We start from the raw sequence: 24,967 nt of genomic DNA, 5'->3' as shown, positions 1-24,967 counted from the left end.
TTTCTTGCAGCCAGCATGTAGTTGAATCTTGCTTTCTTATCTAATCATTCTCTGCCTTGTTTCAGTTACAATTAGTGCATTTACTTTTAATGTGATTACTGATATGGTTAGGTTAAAGTCCATCATCTCGGTATTTGCTTTGTATTTCTCTTTTCTTTTTTTTTTTTTAAAGGATTTTATTTATCTGACAGAGAGAGAGTGAGAGAGAGAGTGCGCATGTGTGCGCACAAGCAGAGGGAGTGGCAGGGAGAGGGAGAGGGAGAAGCAGGCTCCCCACTGAGCAGGGAGCCAGATGCGGGGCTCAATCCCAGGAGATCATCACCTGACCTGAAGGCAGATGCTTAACTGACTGACCCACCCAGGTGCCCCTTTATTTTTCTTTTCTGATCTCAGTTCCCTTTTCTCTCTTTTTCTACATTCTTTTGCATTAACTGAATATTTTTCATTATTCCATTTTCTCTCCCTTGTTGGCTTATTAGCTATAACTCTGTTTTGCTATTTTAGTGCTTGTTTTATGATTTATAGGATACATTTTAAAGTTATAACAGTAAACTTTATTTTTTATTTTTTATTTTTTTTAAGATTTTATTTATTTATTCAACAGAGATAGAGACAGTCAGCGAGAGAGGGAACACAAGCAGGGGGAGTGGGAGAGGAAGAAGCAGGCTCATAGCGGAAGAGCCTGATGTGGGGCTCGATCCCGGCTCGCCGGGATCACGCCCTGAGCCGAAGGTAGACACCCAACCGCTGTGCCACCCAGGCGCCCCTAAAGTTATAACAGTAAACTTTAAATGATATTATATCATTTCACAAGTAGTATGAGAGTCTACTAGTAATTGTCATTTCTCCTCTCTGACCTTTACATTGGCATACATTTTACTTTAACATAGGTTTAAACCCAACAATATGTTGTTATTATTTCTGGTTACACAGTCAGATACCTTTTAAAAAGATTTAAACAATAAGAAAGAGTGTAGGGGATGGGGTGGAATGGGGTTGGGGAAGGGGAGAAAGAAATAGTTTATTTACCCACATAGTTAGTATTTCCAGGGATCTTCATTCTTTGTAAATGAAATCCCTATTTCCATCTGTTATCGTATTTTTTTCCCCTAAAGGACTTCCTTTAACATTTCTTATAGTACATAACTGTTGTGATAAATTCTTTTAGCTTTTTTGTGTTTGACAAGTTCCTATTTTGCCTTTATTTTTGAAAGATATTTTCACTGGGTCTAGAATTCTGGGTTGACAGAGTTTTTACTTTTCATACCTTCAAGATGTTGTTACACCACGCTCTTGCCTCTATTGCTCCCAGTGAGAATTCTGTCATCCTTGTCTTTGGGCCTCTGTGTATCACATGTTTCATTTCTCCGCTTACTCTAAAACTGTCTTCATCACTGGTTTGTAGTCATTTGATTATGATGTACGTGGTGTCATTTTATTCATGTGTCTTGGATTGGGTTTCACTGAGCTTCTTGGATCTGTGGTTTTATAGTTGTCACTCCCCATGGAAAACTCTTGGCCACTGATTTCCTCCTCCCTTTCACAGACTCCGATTACTTAGATATTTGACTGCTTAATGTTGTCCCATAGTTCATTAATGCTCTTTTAATTTTGAAAAATTCTTTTTCTGTATTTTATCTTGGAATATCTCCCTATTCTTCAGTTTCACTTTTCATTGTTCCCCTGCGATGTCTAAGCTGCCGTTCATCCCATACACTATTTTCCCCCACAGACACTGTTAGCTTCATTTCTAGAAGTTCAGTTTGGGACTTTTTATATGATCCATGTGTCTACTTAATTTTTGAAACATATGGAATACGGTTATAATAACTGTTTTAGTGTCCTCTACTAATCTTAAAATCTTTGTCAACTCTGGGTTTATTCTGCTTAGTATTTTCCTCATTATAGGCCATGTTTCTTGGCTTCTTTGCGTGCCTGATAATCTCTGACTGGGTTCTACCTTGGTCCATGCTGAATACTGACAATATTGAACTGTCTTTTTTATAATCTCAAGCTTTGTTCTGGAATGCAGTTAAGTTACTTAGAAACAGTTTGACCTTTCTGGGTCATAATTTATGATTGTTTAGACTAATCCAGAGCACTGTTCAGTCTCTACCTGGGTTCCCCTCCCTACACCATGGCCTGGAAACTCTCTCGAGACAAAAGTTGGGGAACTTGTAGGGCTCACCTCGTTTGTTTCCCATCTCTTAAGAATTACTGCCTGCCACTGACTAATGTCCAATGTCTTATAAACCATTGCTTCACAGTTTGTCCTTTGTTGTTGTTATTTCAGGCAGGAGGATGTCCCTGTTACTCCGTCTTGGCCCCCAAATAGCATTTTTGTATGTCTGTGTGTACATTCATATTTGGGGCACTATTATTATCATTACAACTAGTGCTGTAAGTGTGGTTGATTTAAACTTGTGCTGACAAGTTGTCTTTCTTTCCAGAGTATATATTTAATAAATGTTTGTCAACACGAATAGGCTATAATTGTCTCCCTTGTTGCTTTTGTGACTTGTTGGAGATGTAAAGACGATCCACAGAATACTGGGCTATTATAATCATATGAACTTCTAAGCTCTTTTGAGTTAATTCAGCATATGTCATAAATCAACGGAGCTGATTTAGCAAAAAGCACCAAGCAAAAAGCGTGGAACCAAGAATCTGGTAGATTTGGGCCTATTATTGTAACAAAGATTCCATTCAGGTTCATTCATTTACTGAAAGCTAAACCAATGGACTGGAGAAAGCAGGTCAGGATTGTAGACAGTTTTCCCTCCTACCATGCACGTTCTTTGACTGCTTTCAGTCCTACCATGGATAATGTTCGCATGGGAGAAAATGACCATTTTCTCAGAGAAGTTTGCACAGGAATGTTCAGACCCCAGGCATTTCAACAGTTGGGGCTGTTGGCATCAGCTCTGTGCCCTAGAGGGGCCTCCATGTCTGGCTGCCGAGCAAACCTCCCCGCCACCCCCCCCCCCAGGGAGCAGGGAAAGCAGGGCAGCGCACCAGCCAGCCTCTGTTGGGGCTCCCTCCACGGGCGGTGCAGAGGGCAGGTCCCCTCAGAGCCAGCTGGCCGCCTCCCCATGCAAGCCCAGCAAGTGAGGCCCAACTGCCTGGTGTCCGATCTCTGGCTCCATGGTCCCTGGTGCAGCTTCTGGCACAAACAGCCCCTCAATCCTGTTCTTGGCACGCTATTGCCAATATTCAGTTGAAGAAGTAAAAGGCAAACATTGCCTCAGCTCCTGCTAGAGAACTTGTTTCAGCTCAAAGAAAGCAGAGGGAGAGAGTGTCTCCACTGCTCTACCTTCCTCACACATTTCTGCCATCAGGAAAGATCCACCAAACCCCCCGCCCAGCCTGGAAAAGAATAAATGCTCTTCAAGACATCTGTCAACTCATTTCTGGAAAGTGAGGTTCCACACTGGGAATTCTAAAAAGTGTGTGTGGGGCGGGGTGTGGGGGGGGGTGTCAGGAGCACTGGATTTAGGAACATTCTTCCTGGTGACTTGGAGGCTGGCTGGGTAGGCTGGCAACAGAGGAGCCTGCGGCATCCTCAGGCTCCATTCACAGCCACCTAGACCAGTGGTTCCTCACCTCACTGACGCCCTGGACCCCTCTGCCAGGCTGCTGAAGCCTAGGCCACTTCTCAGAGCAGCATTTACAATGCATAAAATAAAACAGAACAGATTATAAAGGAAACCAACTAGACTGAGATGTAGTTATCAAAATAATAAACAATTTGAAATATAGTACTAAAAGTATTTCCTTATGAATGCATTGAGCAACACAATCTAGTAGCAGCTCTAAAAACCACCTTCACTTCAAAGCAGGGATGAGTATTCATGACATTTCTGGATATCTGTAAAGCGATGTGAAAGTAAGTGATTTCTTTTGGTGACAACATCACAGGTGCTTTGTTGCCTACAGTCATAATGGAAAGGAACGCCTCATTTCAGTGAGAGGTTAATGAAAAGAAAGATGCACTGTTTTACTTCCTTCAGGTTTCCAGACCTGTCTGTGGGCCCCAGGACTCCTAGATTAAGAAGACCTTTCTTTTCCTGAGCTGTTGGGGGAGAGCAGTGCACTGGAGACCAGGGTGCCAGGCCCCAACCTGGGGGCCTCTAACCAGCTGGGAGCTTCAAACTTTTAATCGGTAAGGCAGACATCACGCATCTCTTGACTACTTCTCCACCTTCACTGTCTTCCCACAAAGGCTGGTGCTGGGTGGGGGTGTCCTCTGGAGTTAAGTACTCTGTCTACTCTTATTACTGGTCTTCTCATCTGTGGTGTAATGACGTGCTTGGCCCATCTGTCCCCACCTCTTGCACAAGGCAGCAATAATGGCTCATTTATCATTGTGTTCCTGGCGTCAAGCACAAGGCTTAGCACACAGGAGACCATTCCTGCATATTTACTGACTGAACAGATGAATGGACAGATGAAAGCTGTGACCACACCTAGCTTCTCTCTCTCTCATTATAAAAATATTCCTTATTTCACACCAGCAGTTTTTCAATCCAGGTTCTATAAGTGAGCATTACTTTACAAGGTTTTAGAAAATAGTGAGACCCCAGATGCAACCCCAGAGACTTGGATTCCAGTGGTCTGGGGCAGGGCCCTGGCCTCTGTCTGTTTTTAAAACCACCCCAGGTATAGCCAGAGTTGAGACCCCACAGTAGCACAGAACAGCAGCTGAGGTCAGAGTGCAGCGCTCCCAGATGAACTTCTTTTCTAGAGCCAGTGGGATGAAATTAGTGCAGAATTCTGAACTCTGCAAGGGGCTAAACACATAAATTGAGTTTCTGACCCTCGGAGTCAGGTCACAGTTCTGAATCCAGCGACATCAGTAATATCTGAACTACATTCTCAGACTTAGATGAAAAATCTGGGGCTTGACAGTGAAGACCATGAAACAAATTATTGCAAACGCCATGGACAAGCACTCCGAGGCCCCACGCTCCCTCCGCTCGTGGCAAGAAGTCCTTATGAATAGGACCCCTCCTGGATAAGCAGCATCCGTGGGGGACAGATTCCTAGCTGTGCAGTTTCCTCATCTACAAAGTCGAGAGGATAATAATAATAAGGCCAACCCCAAGGTATTGTTGCTGGAACTGAAAGATGGAATGGGGCAGAAAGCATTTTGTCAGTAGCCCAAACATGCTATCGAGATTAATTCTTTAGTATTGGCATGCCTTATTTTATGGTCACTCCACTTTACTCTGTTTTTCAGATACTGTGCTTTTTACAAAGTGAAGGTTTGTGTCAACCCTGTGTTGGGCAAGTCTGTTTAGAAAACAGTATTTGCTTGCTCCATGTGTGTGTGTCACATACTGGTAATTCTCACAATATCTCTTTCTCATGATTATTATTATATTTGAATTGCTGCCACCTCATGATCAAACTTTAATGGATTAGAAGCTGCTTCTTATGGGTGAGCAAAAAAAGTGGCTTCTTGAGATGGAAACTACTCCTGGTGAAGACGCCGTGAAGATTGTTGAAATGACAACAAAGCATTTAGAATATTACATAGACTGAGTGGATAAAGTAGTGGCAGGGTTTGAAAGGATTGATTTTGATTTTGAAAGAAGTTCTCCTGTGGGTAAATGCTATCAAACAGCAACACACGCTACAGAGAAATCTTTCTTGAAAGGAAGAGTTGATCGATGCAGCGAACTTCACTGTTGTTTTATTTTGGGAAATTGGCACAGTCACGCCGACCTTCGGTAACTGCCACCCTGATTGGTCAGCAGCCACCAGGTCCAGGCAGGACCCTCCACCAGCAAAAAAGATTACGACTCACTGAAAGCTCAGATGATAGTTAGCATTTTTTAGCGATAACACGTTTTTTGTTAATTAAGGTATGCACGTTGTTTTTTAGACATAATGCTAGCGTACATTTAACAGACAACAGTTTAGTGTAAACGTGACTTCTATATGCACGGGGAAACCAAGAAACTCCTCTGACTCCTTTACTGTGGTGTTCTGGAACAGAACCAGCAATGTCTCCAGGGTGGGCCTGTACTGCATTCTACCCATTGAGTTCTTCTAGGTGGAAAGACCTTGTGGATTACGGATGCCAGGTCAGACTCCCTGCATTCAAGGTCTGGCTCCACTTACCCGCTGTGCCATCTTATGCAAATCATCTAACCTTATCATGCCTCGATTCCTTATCTGTAAAATGGTGATAATAAAGGTATGTACCTCGTTGGATTTTTGGAAGGTTTGGCTGAGCGAGGCAAAGCACTTAAAGTACTTAGAACATCTTCTAAAACGTAAGCTTTGCATCAGAATTGCCTGGAGGGCTCATTAAAACACTGATTGCTGGGTCCTTCTCAAGAGCTTTTGATGCAGTAGATGTAGGCTGGGAACGGAGAATTTGCACGTCTAATACGCTCCTAGGTACCCATGGCAGTGCTGGCTTGGGGACCATACTTTGAGAACCACTGGCTGAGAACCAAGCCTGGCATACAGTAAGCACCAACTAAGTGTTAGCTGCTATTATCTTTTCCTGGGCTCTACTTTCTTAAGCCCTGAGCAAAACACTGTGTGCTACTGTGCCGCTCAGCACTGCCTTCCTGCAGAAGCTATTTTGAACCCTACCTATGGACGGTCCCACAGTGTGGACCCAAGATCAGCTGCAGCAGCACCACATGGGAGCTCACCTACAACACCAGTTCTTGGGCCCTAACCCAGACCCATTGAATCGGGACTTACGGGGGTGAGGCACGATATCCTGGGCTGTAACATCCTTCCGGGTGACTCTACTACATGCCGACTTGAAGAACTCCTGCTCTAGTAGAAAATCACCAGGACCATGGCAACAAGCCTCCTGGAAATGGCTAGGGAGGCAGGAGAGCTTAAGGTCCAGACTACAGGTTTTGGTTGAGTTGGAGACCTGGCTCAGCTTCTTTGCCACCTTGGGGCCATGAGTTATGGCACTCATTTAAGCCTCAGTTTCCCCAGCTGTAAAATGGGCACCGTTACAGGACCTACCTCACAGGAACCTCAGATGCTGCAAACAACGCATGATAACCGTTCAGAGAATGTTAGCGGCCACTCTTACCCTCTTTATCACTGCTACGATGTGTCCTGTCTCAAAGTGACTTGAGACAGCTTATTAAAAAAAAGACCAAGTATATACATGCACAGGATAGCGAAAATAAAGCCCCTTTTTAAGAAAAGGAAATACAAATGTATCACACAGAAAGTGGGGAGCATGAGGGTTGAAATTGTCACTGCAACTGTCTGAACGCGAGGTCTGAATGTCCCCGATGGCCAGAGCACAGAGGTCCTACAGTTTCCACTGCCTGAAAAGGGGAAGGAGGTCAGCTCTTTTTCACCCCTTTGCCACCCCACCTCGAAATCTAGGAGAATCAGATCACATTAACCTCTGCACCAAGGCCCTGTGTCCCAAGGAGGGAGGGAATTTACTCCAGCCCGCTTGATGTATCTCTTTCTTTCATTAATTCTCATCAAGAGCCACAGGCAAAATCCTTAGATCCCAAAAGATAAGCGATGTCACACTCACTTTGGGTGCCGAATATCAGGGAGAGAGCGATTCAGGGAGATTTTGTCGCTGACGTAAATGTTAAATCCATTTTCTCGGTATGCCTGATCCACTCTCTCAGCGTCGGTCATGGGGTAAGGTCTCCCTTGTTCTCCATTTCCTAGGAGAAAAGAACAAAGTCACTGTTGCTAATTGAATGGAGTAGGGGAAGAAGGATGAAAGATATGATTAAATTAAAGCACAGAGATAAAACTTTATACTTGGATACAGAGTGGACCTCTAGATTTTACAGGGATGGTCTAAAGAGGGGAGGGGAATGAGTATTTACTTGGCCATGGCCCATGTCATGCACTTTACAGACCGGTTCTCACAACATTCCCACAGCAAGCCATCTGGGCGAACATGCGAGCCTTCATTCTATGGATGGATAAACTGGGACACAAGGTTATAAAAGCAGGTTTGTGGGCTCCAAAGTCCATGCTTCCCCACTCTGCCAGGGGCCCCAGACATCCCTGACCATGGCATCCCATCAGCTGGACAGGAGCCCAGATCTACTTCATATGAGCTGACCAACCTTGGGCCAGTCACACCAACTCTCTGAACTGCAGCTTCACTCCATCTGTTACCCACACCCTACTGAGAAAGTCAAATGCGAAGTTGCATACATGGCAGAATTTGTAAACAATATTATGATTACTCTCTAGGTGAGGCAGACTTCATAGGCAAATATAAAACGCTACAAATGATAAAAGATGCTTTGACCTTTTAAGTCAGCAAACAATTAAGATCTGCCTAGCCTAGGCCACGATTGCCTGAGAAGTGTTGCTTTGAGTCATGGATTTGGGTGGATAAAGTGCTAGCCATCCTTTCTCTGCATAATTCATCTGGGGGAAGGATCCCTGATGCTCCAGGAAATTCTTCTCTGGGTTCCCAGGGTGCAGATGGTGGGTAGAAATGCCCACACCCACCCCTGCAATAACAGCCCAGTAATCTGCAACTGGACAGATTCTTGAAGAAACGGCCATAAAGTCAGCTTGTTAAAAATCACCTCATCTCTGGAGCTTGTGGTCTAAGCATCACTCTATTTACGTTGCAAAGTAAATGTGGACAACATCAGCTTGATGGGAAGGTGCAAGCTGACAGGTGGGGCCAAGGGCTGTGCCTAATTCCATCCAGCCAGATGAGAGAGAGGACGCCGCCATCTGTAACTCGGAACGCTCCGCAATTAGACGCTGCTGGCTCATGCCCAGGACAGATTCCGCATGGGACACAAATGCAGCCAGCAGAAAAAAGGAGAGCCAGAAGCATCTGCTTGGGGAGGGAAGTTTCAGGAAGGCAGCTACTCGCAGCTTTGTCATCCTGGACGTGCCGTTAGCCTTTCTCTGATCGAGCTTTGCCTTTTGTATTAATGGGGATAAGAAAGTTCAATGTAACGATTAAGGAGAGAAATAATACAGGGCAAGATGCCTGGCACAGAGTTAGCACTCAACACAAGCTGGTTATTATTATTCTTAATAATGTCTCTACTGCTTACTTTTTTTCTTGCTAGTTAGCCCTATGTTCTAATAATTCTGGTATGATAACTGCCTGGTAAATCAGCTTTTTTCAAAAGTTTCCTTTCTCAGTTTAAGCAGCACCCACCCTTACTTCATTTTCAATCACTGCCCTACAGAAAAATGCATGTCATGTTTTTAGATTTCCCTGACCACCGGTTATTATATCAGCTCTATTTAGAGCCTTGCTGTAGTCTGGTTTTTTCATAATGTAATCTAAAAAAAAAAAAAAAAATCAATAGTGGTGGGTGCTTTTAACTGAGATAAAAATGAATAAAATACCAATCCCTATATTTCTACAGTGCCTTCCAGTATTGTAAGGTTGCTTCACACCCATCACTTTATTTGTGTCACCTTCACAACGACACCCTGAGGTTGTCTGAGCAGGAAGCATGAGCCCCCACTGACACATGGGGAAACTGAGGCACCAGGAGCAGAGCTGCCATCCTGACTCTTAGTCCAGGCTCTCTAGAGGTGACTTTCCACATAATTTCTATAAATCCCACCCCTCCCCACTCCTTCCCAACTCCTCAGTGTAACAGGAACTGCTCCAAAGACTAATTAGCCAAAGCAAACTGTAGCTGAAGCCTTCTAAATCCATCAACCTTGTGGCTACAGAGCTGGGTAGGGATCGACTCTGTCCTCCAGACCTGGGTTCGAGTCCCAAGCCTGCCTCTTTCTCACTGTGTGACTGCAGGCAGATTACCCCCAGGTCCCTCCTCATCAAATGGGCCACAAAGGGTGACTTGGGGTTTCCCTGAGAAAATGTGCAAAGTGTGGAGCATGAGCCTTGCTCACTGCAGGTGTTTAATAAATGTTGGCTCTTACCATGACTGCTCCTCATTTTAGTGGTAAAATATCTCATAAGTGGGGAGACATTGTCTATCACCCAATAAGATGGTGGGGACAATCCCTGAAGGCACTGGATCTGGTGCTGTGAGTGGAGAAAGGGGTCAAGCTCACAGGTGAAGAGGGAGACCCCCAGGAAGCAGGGGAAGGGATGACGGCAAATGGAGAGGGAGTGAACAGGAGGTCCAGACACGCCTGCCAATCACACGCACGCATACGTGCCCTTCACAGGACCCGCCAGTGCCCGATACTGCTCTCCATACCTACGCGCTGGGCGTCCCTCCTGATGGCTTCTTTGTCATGCCAATCCTTCAGCTTTTGCCCATCTCCCCCAAAAAATATCTTCTTCTGCTGATCGTGGGAGCCCTTAAAAAAAGATAAAAACAGTGAAAAAGAAGGAAAGGGGAAATAAGTTTAATAACAAAGACCAGAAATTACACTATCTATGGGAGCTTTTGGTGCTGACTAATGGTCTGTCATCATCTGCTCACTTACGAATTCTCTCAGTATACCTTTGTTAGTGCTGCCGTCTGCCAGTCAGGTGGGCAAAGGTCAGAAGGATGACAGGTACACAGTGTCCACCCTCCTGGAACTCAGAAACCAGCAGGAGAGAAAACAGATGGGCAGACAGTCCTTTCCCTCAAGGGAGAAAGCAGTAAGTGTAGCTGTTCAACAGAAATATGCGAGGCACAAATGTGAGCCACATGTGTAACTTTGAATTTCCTAGTATTCACACTAAAAAAAAAATAAATAAATAAAAAAAGATGACTCAATTTTGGTAATGTATTTTACTTAACCCAATATATTCTATCTAAAATGTTATCATTTCAACACACAGTGTAAAAAATCACCAAGATAGTTTACATTCTTTTTTTTTTTTGTACTAAGCCTTTGAAATCCCTTTTTTTTTTTTTTAAGATTTTATTAATTTAGTTGTCAGAGGGAGAGAGAGTGAGCACAAGCAGGGGAGAGGTAGGCAGAGGGAGAGGGAGAAGCAGGCTCCCCGATGAGCAGGGAGCCCGATGCAGGGCTCGATCCCAGGACCCTGGGGTCATGACCTGAGCTACCCAGGCATCCCCTAAGCCTTTGCAATCCAATGTGTATTTTACACTTGTGTTCACCTCAATTCAGACCCTTCCAGGTGGCTCATGGCAACATACTGGACAGGGTAGGTAAGTGAACCTCAAATCAGAGGCCTGGAGAAAGGGCTGTAGGAGTTGACTTCCATTTGGGAGAACTGGGGAAAATTTCCCAAACGTGAGGGCATTTGGGCTAAGCTTCAGGTAAGCAGAAGTGAGAGGCAGGGCATAGACTTCCAGGTGTGGTGGAGAGTGGCAGAGCTGGGCCGGGCCTGAGAAGCTCTGAGCCCAGGAGCAGAAGTCGGGTCTTGATCACTTCTACAGTCCCAAGGGCCCAGTCCCAAAGAGGGTGAACATTCATCCATTGTGTGTGGAATGTATGAACAAGCAACTGGAAGGCTGAAAGAAAATGGGAATATACAGCAGTCACAAGAGAGCAGCCCCCAGGGGCCGGGCTCTGAAGGCATTTATTGTGTCCGGGAGGTAAGTCCATCCTGGTGGGCCTATTAGGAAGTGGTTTCCCTAACTAAAGCAGTTTTATTCCAGTATCTGGGGTCATCAGAGGGCTCCAGATGCTTCCCCATGCCAACAGTCAAGTCTAAAGACTTGGCCCGGGGGCTCAGTTAGAGCCTTCCCCAGGTGACACTGCACCGCACGGCTCTTTAAGTATCTTCCTGTGTTCATGTAAATGAGAATGGCGTTCCACATCACCTTGCCCATTAAAAATCCTGCAGACTTGTTCTTGCCACTGTGGTATGCAAGATCCAATAGTCCTATGTCCCATGTAATTAGCTACGAAGGCCCTGAGCATGTGGCATGCTGCAACATTAGCACTAACAAGAAGCCACCAGAATAAAACCATCCCCAAGCCTCTTTATTAAGTCTCTGGCTGGTCCTGGTGTTAGCAGATTTTCCACAACGGCTCAATATCCTTACATCAGCTCTAATGATAATAACAATTTCTTGCGTTCCCTCTCCTACAGGCCTCTCTGAGCTGCAAGGAGAAAATTCTGAAAGTTAGCATGCCAGATGTGTTGGTCAGAGAAGGAAAGAAAACTGTGAAAACAAAGCCCACGTGTCTACGAACAGTTCTCGGGGGTTCTCAGAAATCACAAAAGCCGAGCTGGAAGTTCTTCCAGCAGGTTTCAACTGTGTTCAGCTACATTTCTACAGGAGCCACTCAGTGCTGCCCTGGGAAGAGGGGTGCTGAGATTGGGATCTCGACCCCCTTCAACCAGACCAGCAATGCATCTGTTCTCTGAACCACGGTTCCATGTAGATTTCATTTTAAAAAGGCCCCCTGCTAAAAACAAATTGACAATCAAATCTCCAAATAAGTGAATAAATACACTTGGAAACTGACTGGAGCCACTTTCCTATTTCACACACAGAGCAGCCAAGCCTTGGGGTGGGTTAGGGACCTGTCCAAGGTAAATACTCCATTGCTAAGATGTCAAGCGGGATTAGTCCATGGCTGTTTAGCAATTTTTTTTTCCCGCCCTCCCTCCCAATTCCTTTTCCCTCTCCTGCTACCCAAAGACTGGGAACTTCAGTTGACTGCTTAGGTCACTGGTAGAATGAAGCTCAGCAAGCTGAGTCTACCTTAATGGAAGAAGCCCATCTAAAGAGGTTCTCAAAGTGTGAGCAGCACTGCCCCACCTGGGACCTCGTTAGAAATGTTAATTCCTGGGGCGCCTGGGTGGCTCAGTGGGTTAAGTGTCTGCCGTTGGCTCAGGTCATGATCTCAGGGTCCTGGGAGAGGGTGCTGGGATCGGGCCCCATGCTCGGGCTCCCTGCTCAGCAGGGTCTGCTTTGCCCTCTCTCCACTCATGTGCTCTGTCTCAAATAAATAAATAAAGAAAATCTTAAAAAAGAAATGTTAATTCCTGGGCCCAGCCCCAGTCTTCCTGAGGCAGAAACTCTGGGGATGAGGCCCTACAGTGTTTTAACAAGTCCTCCAAGAGATTCTGATGCACACTCAGGTTTGAGAACTACCTAGACCGAAGAAGGCAATAATCCTGCCTGCTCGGGTGCTGGTCAGACCAATTCTGGGCTCTAGTATCTAAGTTGAACAGATATTTACTATCAAAGGTCACTGGCAAAAACAAGCTGGTGGCTTTTGAGGTTTTATTTTGTTTTGCTTTGTTTTTTTAATTGCTAGTTGGAAAATAAGGGAGATTTCCTATTGTTAAGGGTCAGGCCACCCTTAAAGGACATTTTAAGCGTCTAAAATTCCATAAAGGGCTCCGTTTCCTCCATTTGCTCATCAAAGTCTTCCCTAGATACTGGGAATGGGGCACGGGATTGAATCTCACAGCTGTGACCTCATGGAAGGAGACTCCTTGACTCTTCTTCTCAGAATGAACAGTGAATTGCTGAACTGACAGGGTAGAGAATTAAGGTTCCAAAATTCTATGAGTTTCACACCCTTAGCTTCTACCACCAGCATTGCCTTTGCTTTCATGATGGTTGACCCTCTGGAATGTTCTACAGGGAAAACTTACACTGTTTAGGTGGTCTCATTAGCCCTTCCATCTCCCTAAACTAATAGGATGTCAGAGCCTGCAGACACAGGGAGTTCTCTATGTCTAAGCAAGTAGTTATAGAGGAACATCGAACATCCAAGCTAAGCAGCTGCTCGGAGTCAATTAGTCCACTCCTCTCCCACCTTACAGATGGGGAAGCTGAGGCCCAAACAGGACAAGATACCCAATCAAAGCCACATAAGCAGGCAAGAGGATAGGGGCCATGTTCTTTGATTCCCAGGCTAGTTTTCAGTGAAGAGAGCCCTTGCAGTGTATGTGACCTTGGACAAGTTACAGGAGTCACAAGTGCCTCAATTTTCCCACCTGGAAAATGGAGACAGCACTACCTACCCAACAGATACTTTCAGAAGAAGTGAGAAAAATCACAAAAACAGAATGTATACTGAGGGCTTCCAGAATTTACACATAAAATGTGGACATCAACTCCTTTAGGATTTTAAGAATCTACGGTAAATTCACATCTCATCAAATCACCTTGATACAGAAATCAAATTTTGCTACGTGGGTTAAAATGCTTTCCAATTAATAGGTCTGAGCTTTTGGTAGGAGAAGATTTAGGTTTCAATCCTAAAATCACAGAGCTTTCAGTGCCCAAAGGACCCTTTGAAGGCTACCCACAAACCTTAACAAAAACTGGTTATTTTCAGGTGGTCCAGGACTCTCTGAGGTCCATCGATGGAAACCCCATAGACAGATCATCCAAACTATCACCAAATGTTTATCAAGACCTACCCTGTGCCAGGAACTGTGCTAGGCACTGGGGATACAGGCATGACAAAACAGATCCTGTGTAAGTGTTAATGGGGTTTACAGCCAGATCAGTATCTCTCAAAGGGTGGTTTTTGGAAGATCTGGGCCCTCATTATAGATGTAATTTCAAGGCCCCACCTTGAACCTATTAAATCAAAGTACCTGGGGGGTGGGAGGCCAAGATGTGTTTTAAAACACATTCCCCAAGTGATTCTGAGTCACAGTAAAGCTGGAAAAACCACTTGTCTAAATCCAGCTGCCTCGATTTACAGATAAGAAATCTGAAGTTCAGAGAATAGAACAGATTTTCCCTAAATCCCATAGCTTGCCAGCCCCAAAGATCAAACCAGATCTGGCTGTTTTCTCCCTAGGATAGACTGGGAGCTTCTGGAAGGCAGGGGCATCCCTTGGTTTGGTTCATCACTGTGCATTCCTAGCCAATGCCTAGCCCATCTTAGGCTGTCAATAAATATCAGCTGAATGAGTAAATGTCTGTTTATCAACAGGGCAGGCAGTCTAGTTTAATGACTCTGAGCACTCCGGGTTCAGAGTTGAAAAAAACCTCGGTTTCACTTCAAGGGCAGGTGCACCCCAACTTCCTGGACGGATTAATAGGGAAAACTAACAGAATGAGACCATAACCTGTGCGTTGTTGGGAGAACAAACTTCGCTTAGCATCAGCTCCGTGTCTGGCACAAAGTCAGGCCTTCTCAGTAAAGGGGGACTATTAATACACTATTTTTAGAGAAAGCTTATGATCCGGTGCTTGTGATGGGCACGTCTGGGGGAACAGAAGAGGGATGGGAATCATTAATAAAACTGTAAGCCCTTCAGAGGCAACCTAACACCTGAGCCAATTCAACTGGCCATTGCTGAGAACAGGATTTAGAGTCTCCCCATTCACAGAAGGGCATGTGCCCACGTGGAAATTCTTCAGCCAAGAACAAAGTTCCCAGTTAATAGTGGCATTCTGTAATAGAAACAAAGGTCACAAGACCTTCAGCAACAAGAAAGGCACGGACGACCCTTCTCCAAAGACAGCAATTCCTATGCAATGGCAATCGCTTAATAATGTGCAAGAAAGCACGTCTGGATTTTCAGTCCAGAGGCAGCTGTTTCTTTAATTCTGTAGACTCAAATATTCGTCTATAAAAGCTGTGATTGTTTCCCCTCAGCAACCATCTTTTGCCCTTGGTTCCCAGGGGTCCTGTTGCTACAGGAGGCAAAGGGGTTGGGACAGCATGGCAAGAGAGGCAAGGGACAGTCTGTGGAGGCGGCTGGCAGAATTAACGTGGAAATCCCATTAAACAATAAATTGGAAATGGATTTTGACTGGCTGCTCTAAAGAATGCTTCTGGTATCCGCGTGCTTTTACTTAACATTCCACAGGAAGAATCGATTAGTGCTCAAACAGCCACACACTCACACACACAAATGGAATTTTAATCTATTGTTTAATCACTACTTAGTGTGCCTGGCACCGTTTGGAGGGAAGAAAGGAAGGTGGTGAAGCAAGCCAACGGTACTCTGCCCAAGGAGAAAGATCTGTCAAAGTGCATGCTCGAATCCCAGCACTGCAGATGCGGCAACTCCCGCTCAGAGGACCCTGGCAGCTCTGGCTCACCTGGCGAGTGTCTTCAAAATATGGAAAAAGGACTATCCACTCTAAGACCACAATGCTGGAAGTTAAGCCAACCAGGTCGTCTGCTTCATCTGGGGTCTGAGGATTCTGCTGCAAATCTCAGCATGGCTTCTTCCCCCAACCCCCCTTACAACTAACCCTGCAAAGGTGGTGGAATGATTTTGCTGTGAGGTTCAGATGACTTTATATAATTCCAAACATTTGTCTATCTGCTAAGGAGATTATTCTAATAACCTTCACACACACACACACACACACACACACACACATGCATACAGCAAAGCATTCTCTTCAAGGTTGCTTGCAAGGTTATATTTCAAAGACGGCCAGGTACAGCTTAGTTTAGCTGAAAACATAAAGTTACTTTAAGCGATGGAGTTTGGACAATTGGATACATGTACTTCCTTTATGACTTTCGAGGACATAAACTGGATTGTTTTTATGTATTTATTCATCTAACAAAGAAGGCTGACTTTGTTGACAGACCGAGGATCTACTATGTCCAAAGAACCACGGGGGAGACAGAGATAAATAAGATAGTCCCTGGACTCAACAAATAGCACGGATGTGAGACAAGTATATAAGAAAGGAAAAAAACCCACAGGGGCCCTGAAAGATGTATGGATAAATTCCAGATATTTACAAGAGCCAAAGATTAAATTCTACCTGGGACAATCAGGGAAGGATTCCTACAGAAGCAGAGTCCTTGAGAGCTGCATGAAAGAATGGGTAGGATTTTGATGGGTAGCAATGGGGGGTCAGAATCTAGCTGGAGGGAAAGCATGTGCAAAGAAATGGACGTCATGAAGTAATGGACAGATTTGCTTAAGGGCAAGGAGCCTGATTTGGCTGCAGTGAGTGGGGTGCAAAAGAGTCACAGGGGCACCTAGGTAGATCAGCCGGTTAAGTGTCCAACTCTTGATTGCAAGGTCACGAGATCAAGCTCTGCATCAGGGAGTCTGCTTGGGATTCTCTCTCTCTCTCTCTTCTTCTCCCTTTGCCCCTCCCCCCACTCACACGTGCTCTCTCTCTCTAAAATAAATACCTCTTAAAAAAAAAAGTGAGAGAGTCATGAACCATGAGGCTAGGAAGTCTGGACAAGAATCTGAGGGTCTTACATTGGAGCTGTTCAGCAGGTGGGAGCCACAGAAGGTCTCTGAGCAACGAAGAGGCTGGAGTAGCGCTCCAAGAATAAACTGTTACTACCTATCCACTTGCAATTAATCTCAGAATCCTCCTCTCCCTGCGAGAGATGGCAGAAAAAAGATAATCTTGTTTTCATTCAGAGGAAATGTTCCCTCTTTGTGGGCTGAGGACCACTCTCATTCTGGCTTCCCACAGATCAGACTTAAATGGGGCTGACCAAACCCCAACCCCAGTAGATAGGAGACCTACCTTTCACCATTACCTGTACCAAGCTGTATGAGAGAACAATCAAACCTAAAGGGCACTGTTTATGGGGGGACCGAAACACTACAACCCAGCAACTACAAGACTACCTAAGTCTGCTGAGCTCAGATCTCGAGAGTCAGCGAGTCGGCCCTTCTACCCGGCAACTGGGAGTGTCCATTTTCCTTGCTTGGATAACTCCGTGGTCTCAACACCAGGATGCGGAATCTGAAATCTAGGAGGGGCTCCATTTCCTAAGAGGACAAGGTCATTCACAGACAGGAACCACTGTTTAAAAAGGCTGATTCTGTACTTCCAAGGGCAGAACCATATCACCTGTCCAATTCACGCTTTGTTTTGAATAGATGGCTCTAGAAAAGGTCATTTGCTACTTAAGGTGTGAAAGCTCATTAAGAGACTTTTTCAACAGCAGAGAGAAAAATAGCCAAGATATTTTGTAATGTCTATTATCTAAAGGGCAAAAGGAATCTTTAGTGACTCCTCGCTTCCATTCTTAAAGAATGATATCAACTCGTACCATTTTCTTCAGAGGAAGTTGCCGTGTTTTATCACTGGGGTGTGTGTGTTGGGGGCAGGGGGGACAACACTCTGATCAATAGTTTGATAATGTTCACTTGAGTCTCTCGCCCGCCCATCCATCCTCCATCCATCTGTCTGCCTGCCCATTCATCTATTCACTTAAATGTTTAATGAGTACAACCACATGCTAGGCTCTTTGCTAGGTGTCCAGGATATTGGTGAGCAAGACAGACAAGGTCCCTGCTCTCATAGAGCTTACAGTACTGTGTGTGGCAGGGGGGAATACACACTTGATTCTGGAACCACAAATAAATTAAAACAGCTATAATGGCAGGTGCATAAAAGAAAAGTACATAGAGCAAAGAAAGTCCCTTTCTTTCAGATCAGATCAGGAGGATCTAATCTAGTCAGGAAGGTCAGGAGAGGGTTCCTTGAAGAAAGAAAGGAAATATGATTAGGAGTTAATTCAACAGAGAAAGGAGAAGAGCGTTCCAGGTAGAGGGAAAAGCAAGGGTGTGCAAAGGCCCTGTGGCTAGGCAAATATAAAACACACGCGGGACTGAAAGAAGAGCAGAGTGTGTGGCACACAGACAAGGAGGTGAAGCCTAGTGGGGATGAGAGGTGGGTGGGTATAAGGACTTTGTCTGCCCAAGTATTTTATATAATAAGGAGGTGGCAGGATTCAGTTACATTTGGAAAGTTCTCTTGTAGCCAAGTAGAGAAGGATGGAACTAAGGAAAGAGGCTATCACAGGGTATATGTATAGGCAGAGATGATGCCAGCATGGACAAGGAAGACAGAAGTGGGGATGAACATAGATTTTTAAAAAAATAGAGTCACAAGGGTTCTGCAGGTCTGTAGTCAAGAAATGCAGCCTGAGAACTTTGACACTTGGGTGGTAAGTTTATCTTTAAGGTCCATAAGCCCAAAGTCCTGTGGAGGCAGGTGGGGCTGACCTGGGGCCTGAGCCCAGACCTCCTCTCACCTCGTCTGCTGTTTGTTTCACCACATGTTATTTTCAAGTCTGAGCCCTGTTCACAGACAACCAGTCAGGAAATCGGACCTAATAAGAATTATATCATATGTCTATTCACCTTCAGGAACTAAATGACATGCGGTCAAAAAGAAAGAGAAGCAAACAGTAACGCGAGGCCAGCGATCCTCCCGTCCCCATGCTCGGTGAGCCTGTGCCACAGAAGGTGTCCCTAGAGGCCTCGTTCTCCCCAGCCTCGGGAATGCGAGCACTTGGGTGCTGAGTGAGCTTTCTTTCGGAAGCTAAGTATTTTCACTACCTCAGTAGGCACTGTGATGACTTCAACCAAAGAAACTGTTATCAGTCTTAATGCTAGAGCAAAAACTGCCTAAACTGAACTTTTGAGAGGTGGTTTGTCATTATATTCCATGGGCAACAGTCAAGGGTGATTCTGATTTTATGTTATTTCCCCCTACAGTGGCGAGTTTATTATAACCTAACCCTTTCATAAGATGAGACTTTACTATGTTATTATTGTCATTATAGCCACTTTGAAGATGACAAAACTGAGGCTTGGAGTGAAAATCAATACGAAAGTGTTTTACAAACTGTCAACCACCCCATGAGTATAATCATCACAACTAATGGTTCCTTCCACACGCATCTGCCCACTCCGTCCCACATCTCGGAACATAGTCAGTTCTCAGGAAAGAAAAACCCGCTGCAGTGAATCATACTTCTGCACCTTGCTCACAAAGGGTCTTGAACATCTCAGTCGAAAGTGATCAACCACAGAAAAGTCTCCAAAAAGTGTTCTCAGCGGCTTGGCAGATCGAGCCCAACAGAGGGTCATTACACTGCTCTGCAGAGCACATGTGGATGCGTAAAGAGGAAGGCAGGCAAAACTGGCAAGCTGAAGAGACGGCAAGCTCCAAGCTCTCAGGGATTGAAAAACGACTGCAAACACATCCTGTTGGTCTCCTACTTGGAGAATTAGAACTAAAATACCAAGCAATATAGTAGTTGCTCTACGAGAAGGAATAATTACAATCAGGATTCCCTACATTCTGAAGACAGCAAAACAAAGTGCGTAAGAGCACCTGCTTTGGAGTCAGAAAGACCTAGGCTTGTGTCACAGTTCTGTTTTGCTCGCTAGCTGTGTGACCCGAGGCAAGCTGCATGGTTTTCCTAAGCCCTGGTTCCTCAAGTATATAATGGGGGCATTAATAGTATCTGGCATAAAGGTTATTGTGAGGATTAAATGAGATATAGCCAGTAAAGGTCTTAGAGGCGTTTGGTATTTAGGAAGCAGTAAAAATCACAGCTCTCATGATTAGTTATTATTTGGGTGGTACTTTGCAATCTACAAAGCATTTTTGTATATATTATCCTAGTTCTTCACTACAATCACACCAGGATGAAGGCAGGCATCACCAACCTATCCTAATGCTCTTCCTTGGGGACCCCACACTCTGAGAATCCTCTCAATACCGTGCTCCAAGCAGCCCTTCAGAGTGAGCCAGTCACGGCCAAAGGATAGGACCTGTCTGCCTTACCCGCCTCGAGCTGGAAAAGTGAATTCCCAAGTACACCTGGTGGGCTGTGATCCACTGGTTGACTTCTATAATCTTAGATCTTCATTCAGGCTGGCTGGCTATTGACTGTTTGCAAAGGTCCCCCAAAGCAGTGGGAAGGGGAAAGTGAGGAAAGCAGATGGTGACTGAGGCCCCTCCCCTCACCCACAATTGCCTGGGCCTTCCCATGTGCCATGCCCTGGAGTCACAGAATCTAGATGCTGACTGGGAGCTGAGGTGCTCCCCTCCTGTGATGGTTCACTGGACCCAGTAACCCCTTCTTTGCTGCAGCACATGCCTGGTCCCTGAGACTGGCTTGGGCACTTAGGGAAGGGCCTCCATATACATGGCTACGGTTATTAGAAAATTCCTTCTGGTATTTAGCTCCTTGCGCTCCTTCCTGGCTCACAAAGAAAGTCTCTGACTGGACTATGATCCTGGCCCCCTCCATCTGCCATCTTGGGAGCTCTAAACTCTTTTCCATTTCTCTTGGGGTAGGAGCCACAAAGGGCTCTGACCTCCTTGAGCAGCATCCCCACCACCCGCCCCGTCCCCTCCCTTCCACTCACTCTGCCATTCTTGTTCTTGCATACTGATCTCCTAGACATACAGTGGCCCAGGCAGGATGCATGAGGTGTGGCCACAATAACACACAGTATGGTGTTCTTAGAACACAAGACTTTGCTATGGACGTAGACAGTCCCTACAGGAACAAATCCCAACTCTCAGGCAGGCCTTCCCTGCCCGCCCTAACTAGATCATAATCTCTAAGTGTGCCCTGATAGCATCCTTACCGCTCCTTTGTGATTCCACATTCATTTGGGTGATTATTTCATTATTGCCTGCCTCTCCCCAAACTGTGAACTCCATGATGGTAGAAGAGAGCGATTTTTGCTGAATGAATGAATGAGCGGAGACATCTTCTGTTTTATCTTTTCTAGAGGAAGGAAGGTCATCCATGATTAGACATGTCTAATACAGTCACAAGGATTTAATACCATAAAGGGGTTCTGGGGATTAATTTTATCCTCTGACTAAAAGGTTTCAGGGCAACTTAATGGGCTACAAGACTAGAGAGAGCTGGCTTACCTAGATCCTAAAATGATTTCTGAAAGATATAACACACTGAACTCCTCTACCTTCTTCTTTCATTTTCCGACTGTTTCCTTTCTGGATCCCTAACATTAAGGTTTGTGCACAAATTGCTGTATGTTCCCCAGGAGCTGTTCTCTTTTTCTGCCACAGTAATGGGAATTTTAGCTGGGAATAAGACTTCTCAGAATAAAGGTGATATTTCCCAGACATCCTAGCAGCCAGCTGTGGCCTGACTAGGTCCTATCCTATCAGATGTGAGTGCAGGTGTTGTGTGGCAGTCCATGGAACCCACCTGAAGAAACCTTGATTCCTTCTACCTTGCTGCCTAGAATGCAAGTGCTACCAGGCTGGACCATGAGACAGAGGTCTGCACCCTAGAGACGTTGAGGATTCTGGTGGGAAGGAACCCTAGATTCCTGAGGACTTCAGGGAGCAGAGCTGTCACATCAGTCCTGGACTGCAAGCCCCCAGACCTTCTTCTCTTGAGGCTTAAAAACATGAGAAATAACTTGGAGTGATGCAGAAGGCCCTGAAGGAGGATTCAGAAGACCTGGGTTTCAGACATCTGGCTCTACATTTATGAAGAGTGGGACAGTAGGCAGGTCCTTTGTCTTTCTAGATCTCCATTCTTTGACTATACAAGGGAGGTCAAAATAATATTTGTACGTAACACGATTGTGTAAAAAATGTTAAGGAACCTACAAAAGGTAGTAGAATTAGTGAGTTTAGCAATGTCACAGGATACGAGGTTGACAAATGAAAATCAACCATATTGCTAACTACCAGCAATGAATCACTGGAAATTGAAATAAAACATAGCATTTACAATGGCATCAAAAATATTAAATAATTGAGGGCTTAATTTAACAGAAACATGCAAGACCTACCCACAGAAAACTACAGAACAGTAATGGAAGAAATCAAAGCTCTAAATAAATGGAGTAATAAATGGAGAGATACATCATATTTATAAATCAGAAGACTTGATACTGTTAAGATGTCAATCCTCTATCTGTGGACTCAATGCAATCTTTGCAGAAACTGACATGCAAGGGACATAGAAAACTAGTTAAAACAATTTAGAAAAAGAGAAACAAAGGTGGAGTGCTTAATATCTACTAATTTTAAGGCCTCCTCTAGGGCTATAGTGATCGAGAGAGTGTGGTACTTGAGTAAGGAAAGACATGTGACTGACAGGAGCCAAATGGACAGTCCAGGTATAACCATCAGTTGATGCTGAACAGAAGTGCTAAGGAAATTCAATGGAAAAGGATAATATTTTCAACAAATGGTGTTGGAATCACTAGATATCCATATGCCTAAATATAAACCTCAATCCTTACCTCACACCATACACAAAAATTAACTTGAAATGGACCACTTACTTAAATGTAAGAGCCAAAACTATAAAATTTGTACAAGGAAATATGTGAGCAAACTTTAGTAATCTAGGTTTAGACAATTTTTTTTTTAAAGATTTTATTTATTTATTTGACAGAGATAGAGACAGCCAGTGAGAGAGGGAACACAAGCAGGGGGAGTGGGAGAGGAAGAAGCAGGCTCATAGCGGAGGAGCCTGATGTGGGGCTCGATCCCATAACGCCGGGATCACGCCCTGAGCTGAAGGCAGACGCTTAACCGCTGTGCCACCCAGGTGCCCCTAGACAATGGTTTTTTAAATAGGATACAAACAGCGTAAAATATGGATAAACTGGAATTCATTAAAATTTAAAAGCCTTGGCTCTTCATAGGGAAGCCATGGACTAAGAGGATATATTTACAAAACATGAATTTGATGAAGGACTTATATTCAGAATGCATATAGCATATGTTACAGCTCAACATCATTAATCATTAGGGAAATGCAAATCAAAACTACCTTACACCTATGAGGACAGCGATAATTTTAAAAAATGGAAGATAACAAATGTTATCTTGGCAAGGATGTGGAAAAATTAGAACCCTTGTACGTTGCTAGAGAGAAAGTAAAACAGTATAGCCACTGTGGAAAGCAGTCTGGTGGTTTCTCATAGGGTTAAACACAGAAGCATCCAGATGACCCAGCAATAACACCCCTAGGTACATATCCAAAAGAACTAAAAGCAGGTCCTTATCTCGCCATCAATTCTGAATGACAGCCTTGCTGGATAAAGGATCCTTGGCTGCATGTTTTTCTCTGAAAGAGCTTTAAAAATGCGCCCCCCCCAACCCTTTCTCTCATTCCAGGTCTGTGTAGACAGGTCTGATGTAATCCTGATACTTTTGCCTTGGTACGTGAGAAATTTCTTTGCCCTGGCCGCTTTCAATACTGTTTCCTTGGATCTAATATTTGCAAATGGCACTATGACGTGACGTGGCGTAGGTTTGTCATGGTTGAGCTTGCGAGGGGTCCTCTCTGCCTCTTGGACACGAATGCTTGTTTCCTTTGCTAGATTAAGGAAGTTTTCAGCTACAATTTGTTCAAATATCTCTTCTAGACCTCTCTTTTTCTCCACCCCCTCGGGGATGCCAATGATTCTGACATTGGAATGTCTTATTGAGTCAGTAATCTCCCGTAACCTACATTCTTGAGATTGGATTTATTTTTGAGCCAAGTTTCTGTTTTAGCTTTCTCTTCTACCATCCCATCCTCCAAAATTGGACAGTTACATGCAAAAGAATGAAACTTGATCACTCTCTCACACCATACACAAAGATAAACTCCAAATGGATGAAAGACCTCGATGTGAGACAGGAATCCATCAAAATCCTAGAGGAGAGCATAGGCAGCAACCTCTATGACAACGGCCACAGCAACTTTTTTCATGATACATCTCCAAAGGCAAGAGAAACAAAAGATAAAATGAACTTGTGGGACTTCATCAAGATAAAAAGCTGCTGCACAGCCAAGGAAACAGTCAAAAAAACTAAGAGGCAGCCCACGGAATGGGAGAATATATTTGCAAATGGTGCTACAGATAAAAGACTGGTATCCAAGATCTACAAAGAACTTCTCAAACTCAATACACAAGAAACAATGGGCAGAAGATATGAACAGACACTTTTCCAATGAAGACATACAAATGGCTAACTAGACACATGAAAAAATGTTCAAAATCATTAGCCATCAGGGAAATTCAAATCAAAACCACACTGAGATACCACCTTACGCCAGTTAGAATGGCAAAAATTGACAAGGCAAGAAACAACAATTGTTGGAGAGGATGTGGAGAAAGGGAATCCCTCCTACATTGTTGGTGGGAATGCAAGTTGGTACAGCCGCTCTGGAAAACAGTGTGGAGGTCCCTTAAAAAGTTAAAAATTGAGCTACCCTATGATCCAGCCATTGCACTACTGGGTATTTACTCCAAAGATACAGACGTAGTGAAGAGAAGGGCCATATGCACCCCAATGTTCATAGCAGCAATGTCCACAATAGCTAAATCGTGGAAGGAGCTGAGATGCCCTTCAACAGATGACTG

The 24,967-nt window shown here is 44.5% G+C and overlaps 1 protein-coding gene across 2 annotated transcripts in view; it reads right to left on the bottom strand.

Annotated features, from left to right (window-relative positions):
* GALNT10 (polypeptide N-acetylgalactosaminyltransferase 10) overlaps positions 1-24,967 on the bottom strand; it is a 212,482-nt gene that overhangs the window by 107,426 nt on the left and 80,089 nt on the right. For both annotated transcript variants that reach the window (XM_026510837.4, XM_057312279.1), the window contains 2 exons: positions 10,182-10,284; positions 7,538-7,676 (listed from right to left, as the gene is read on the bottom strand). In XM_026510837.4, coding sequence (XP_026366622.2) covers positions 7,538-7,676; positions 10,182-10,284 — 242 coding nt within the window. The remainder of the gene's footprint in view (positions 1-7,537; positions 7,677-10,181; positions 10,285-24,967) is intronic.

The sequence above is a fragment of the Ursus arctos genome, unplaced genomic scaffold (genome assembly GCF_023065955.2).
Source record: "Ursus arctos isolate Adak ecotype North America unplaced genomic scaffold, UrsArc2.0 scaffold_15, whole genome shotgun sequence".
Taxonomy (NCBI): Eukaryota; Metazoa; Chordata; class Mammalia; order Carnivora; family Ursidae; genus Ursus; species Ursus arctos.
The sequence above is the reverse complement of the archived record's forward strand: the minus strand, read 5'-3'. Positions and strand labels throughout refer to the sequence as shown.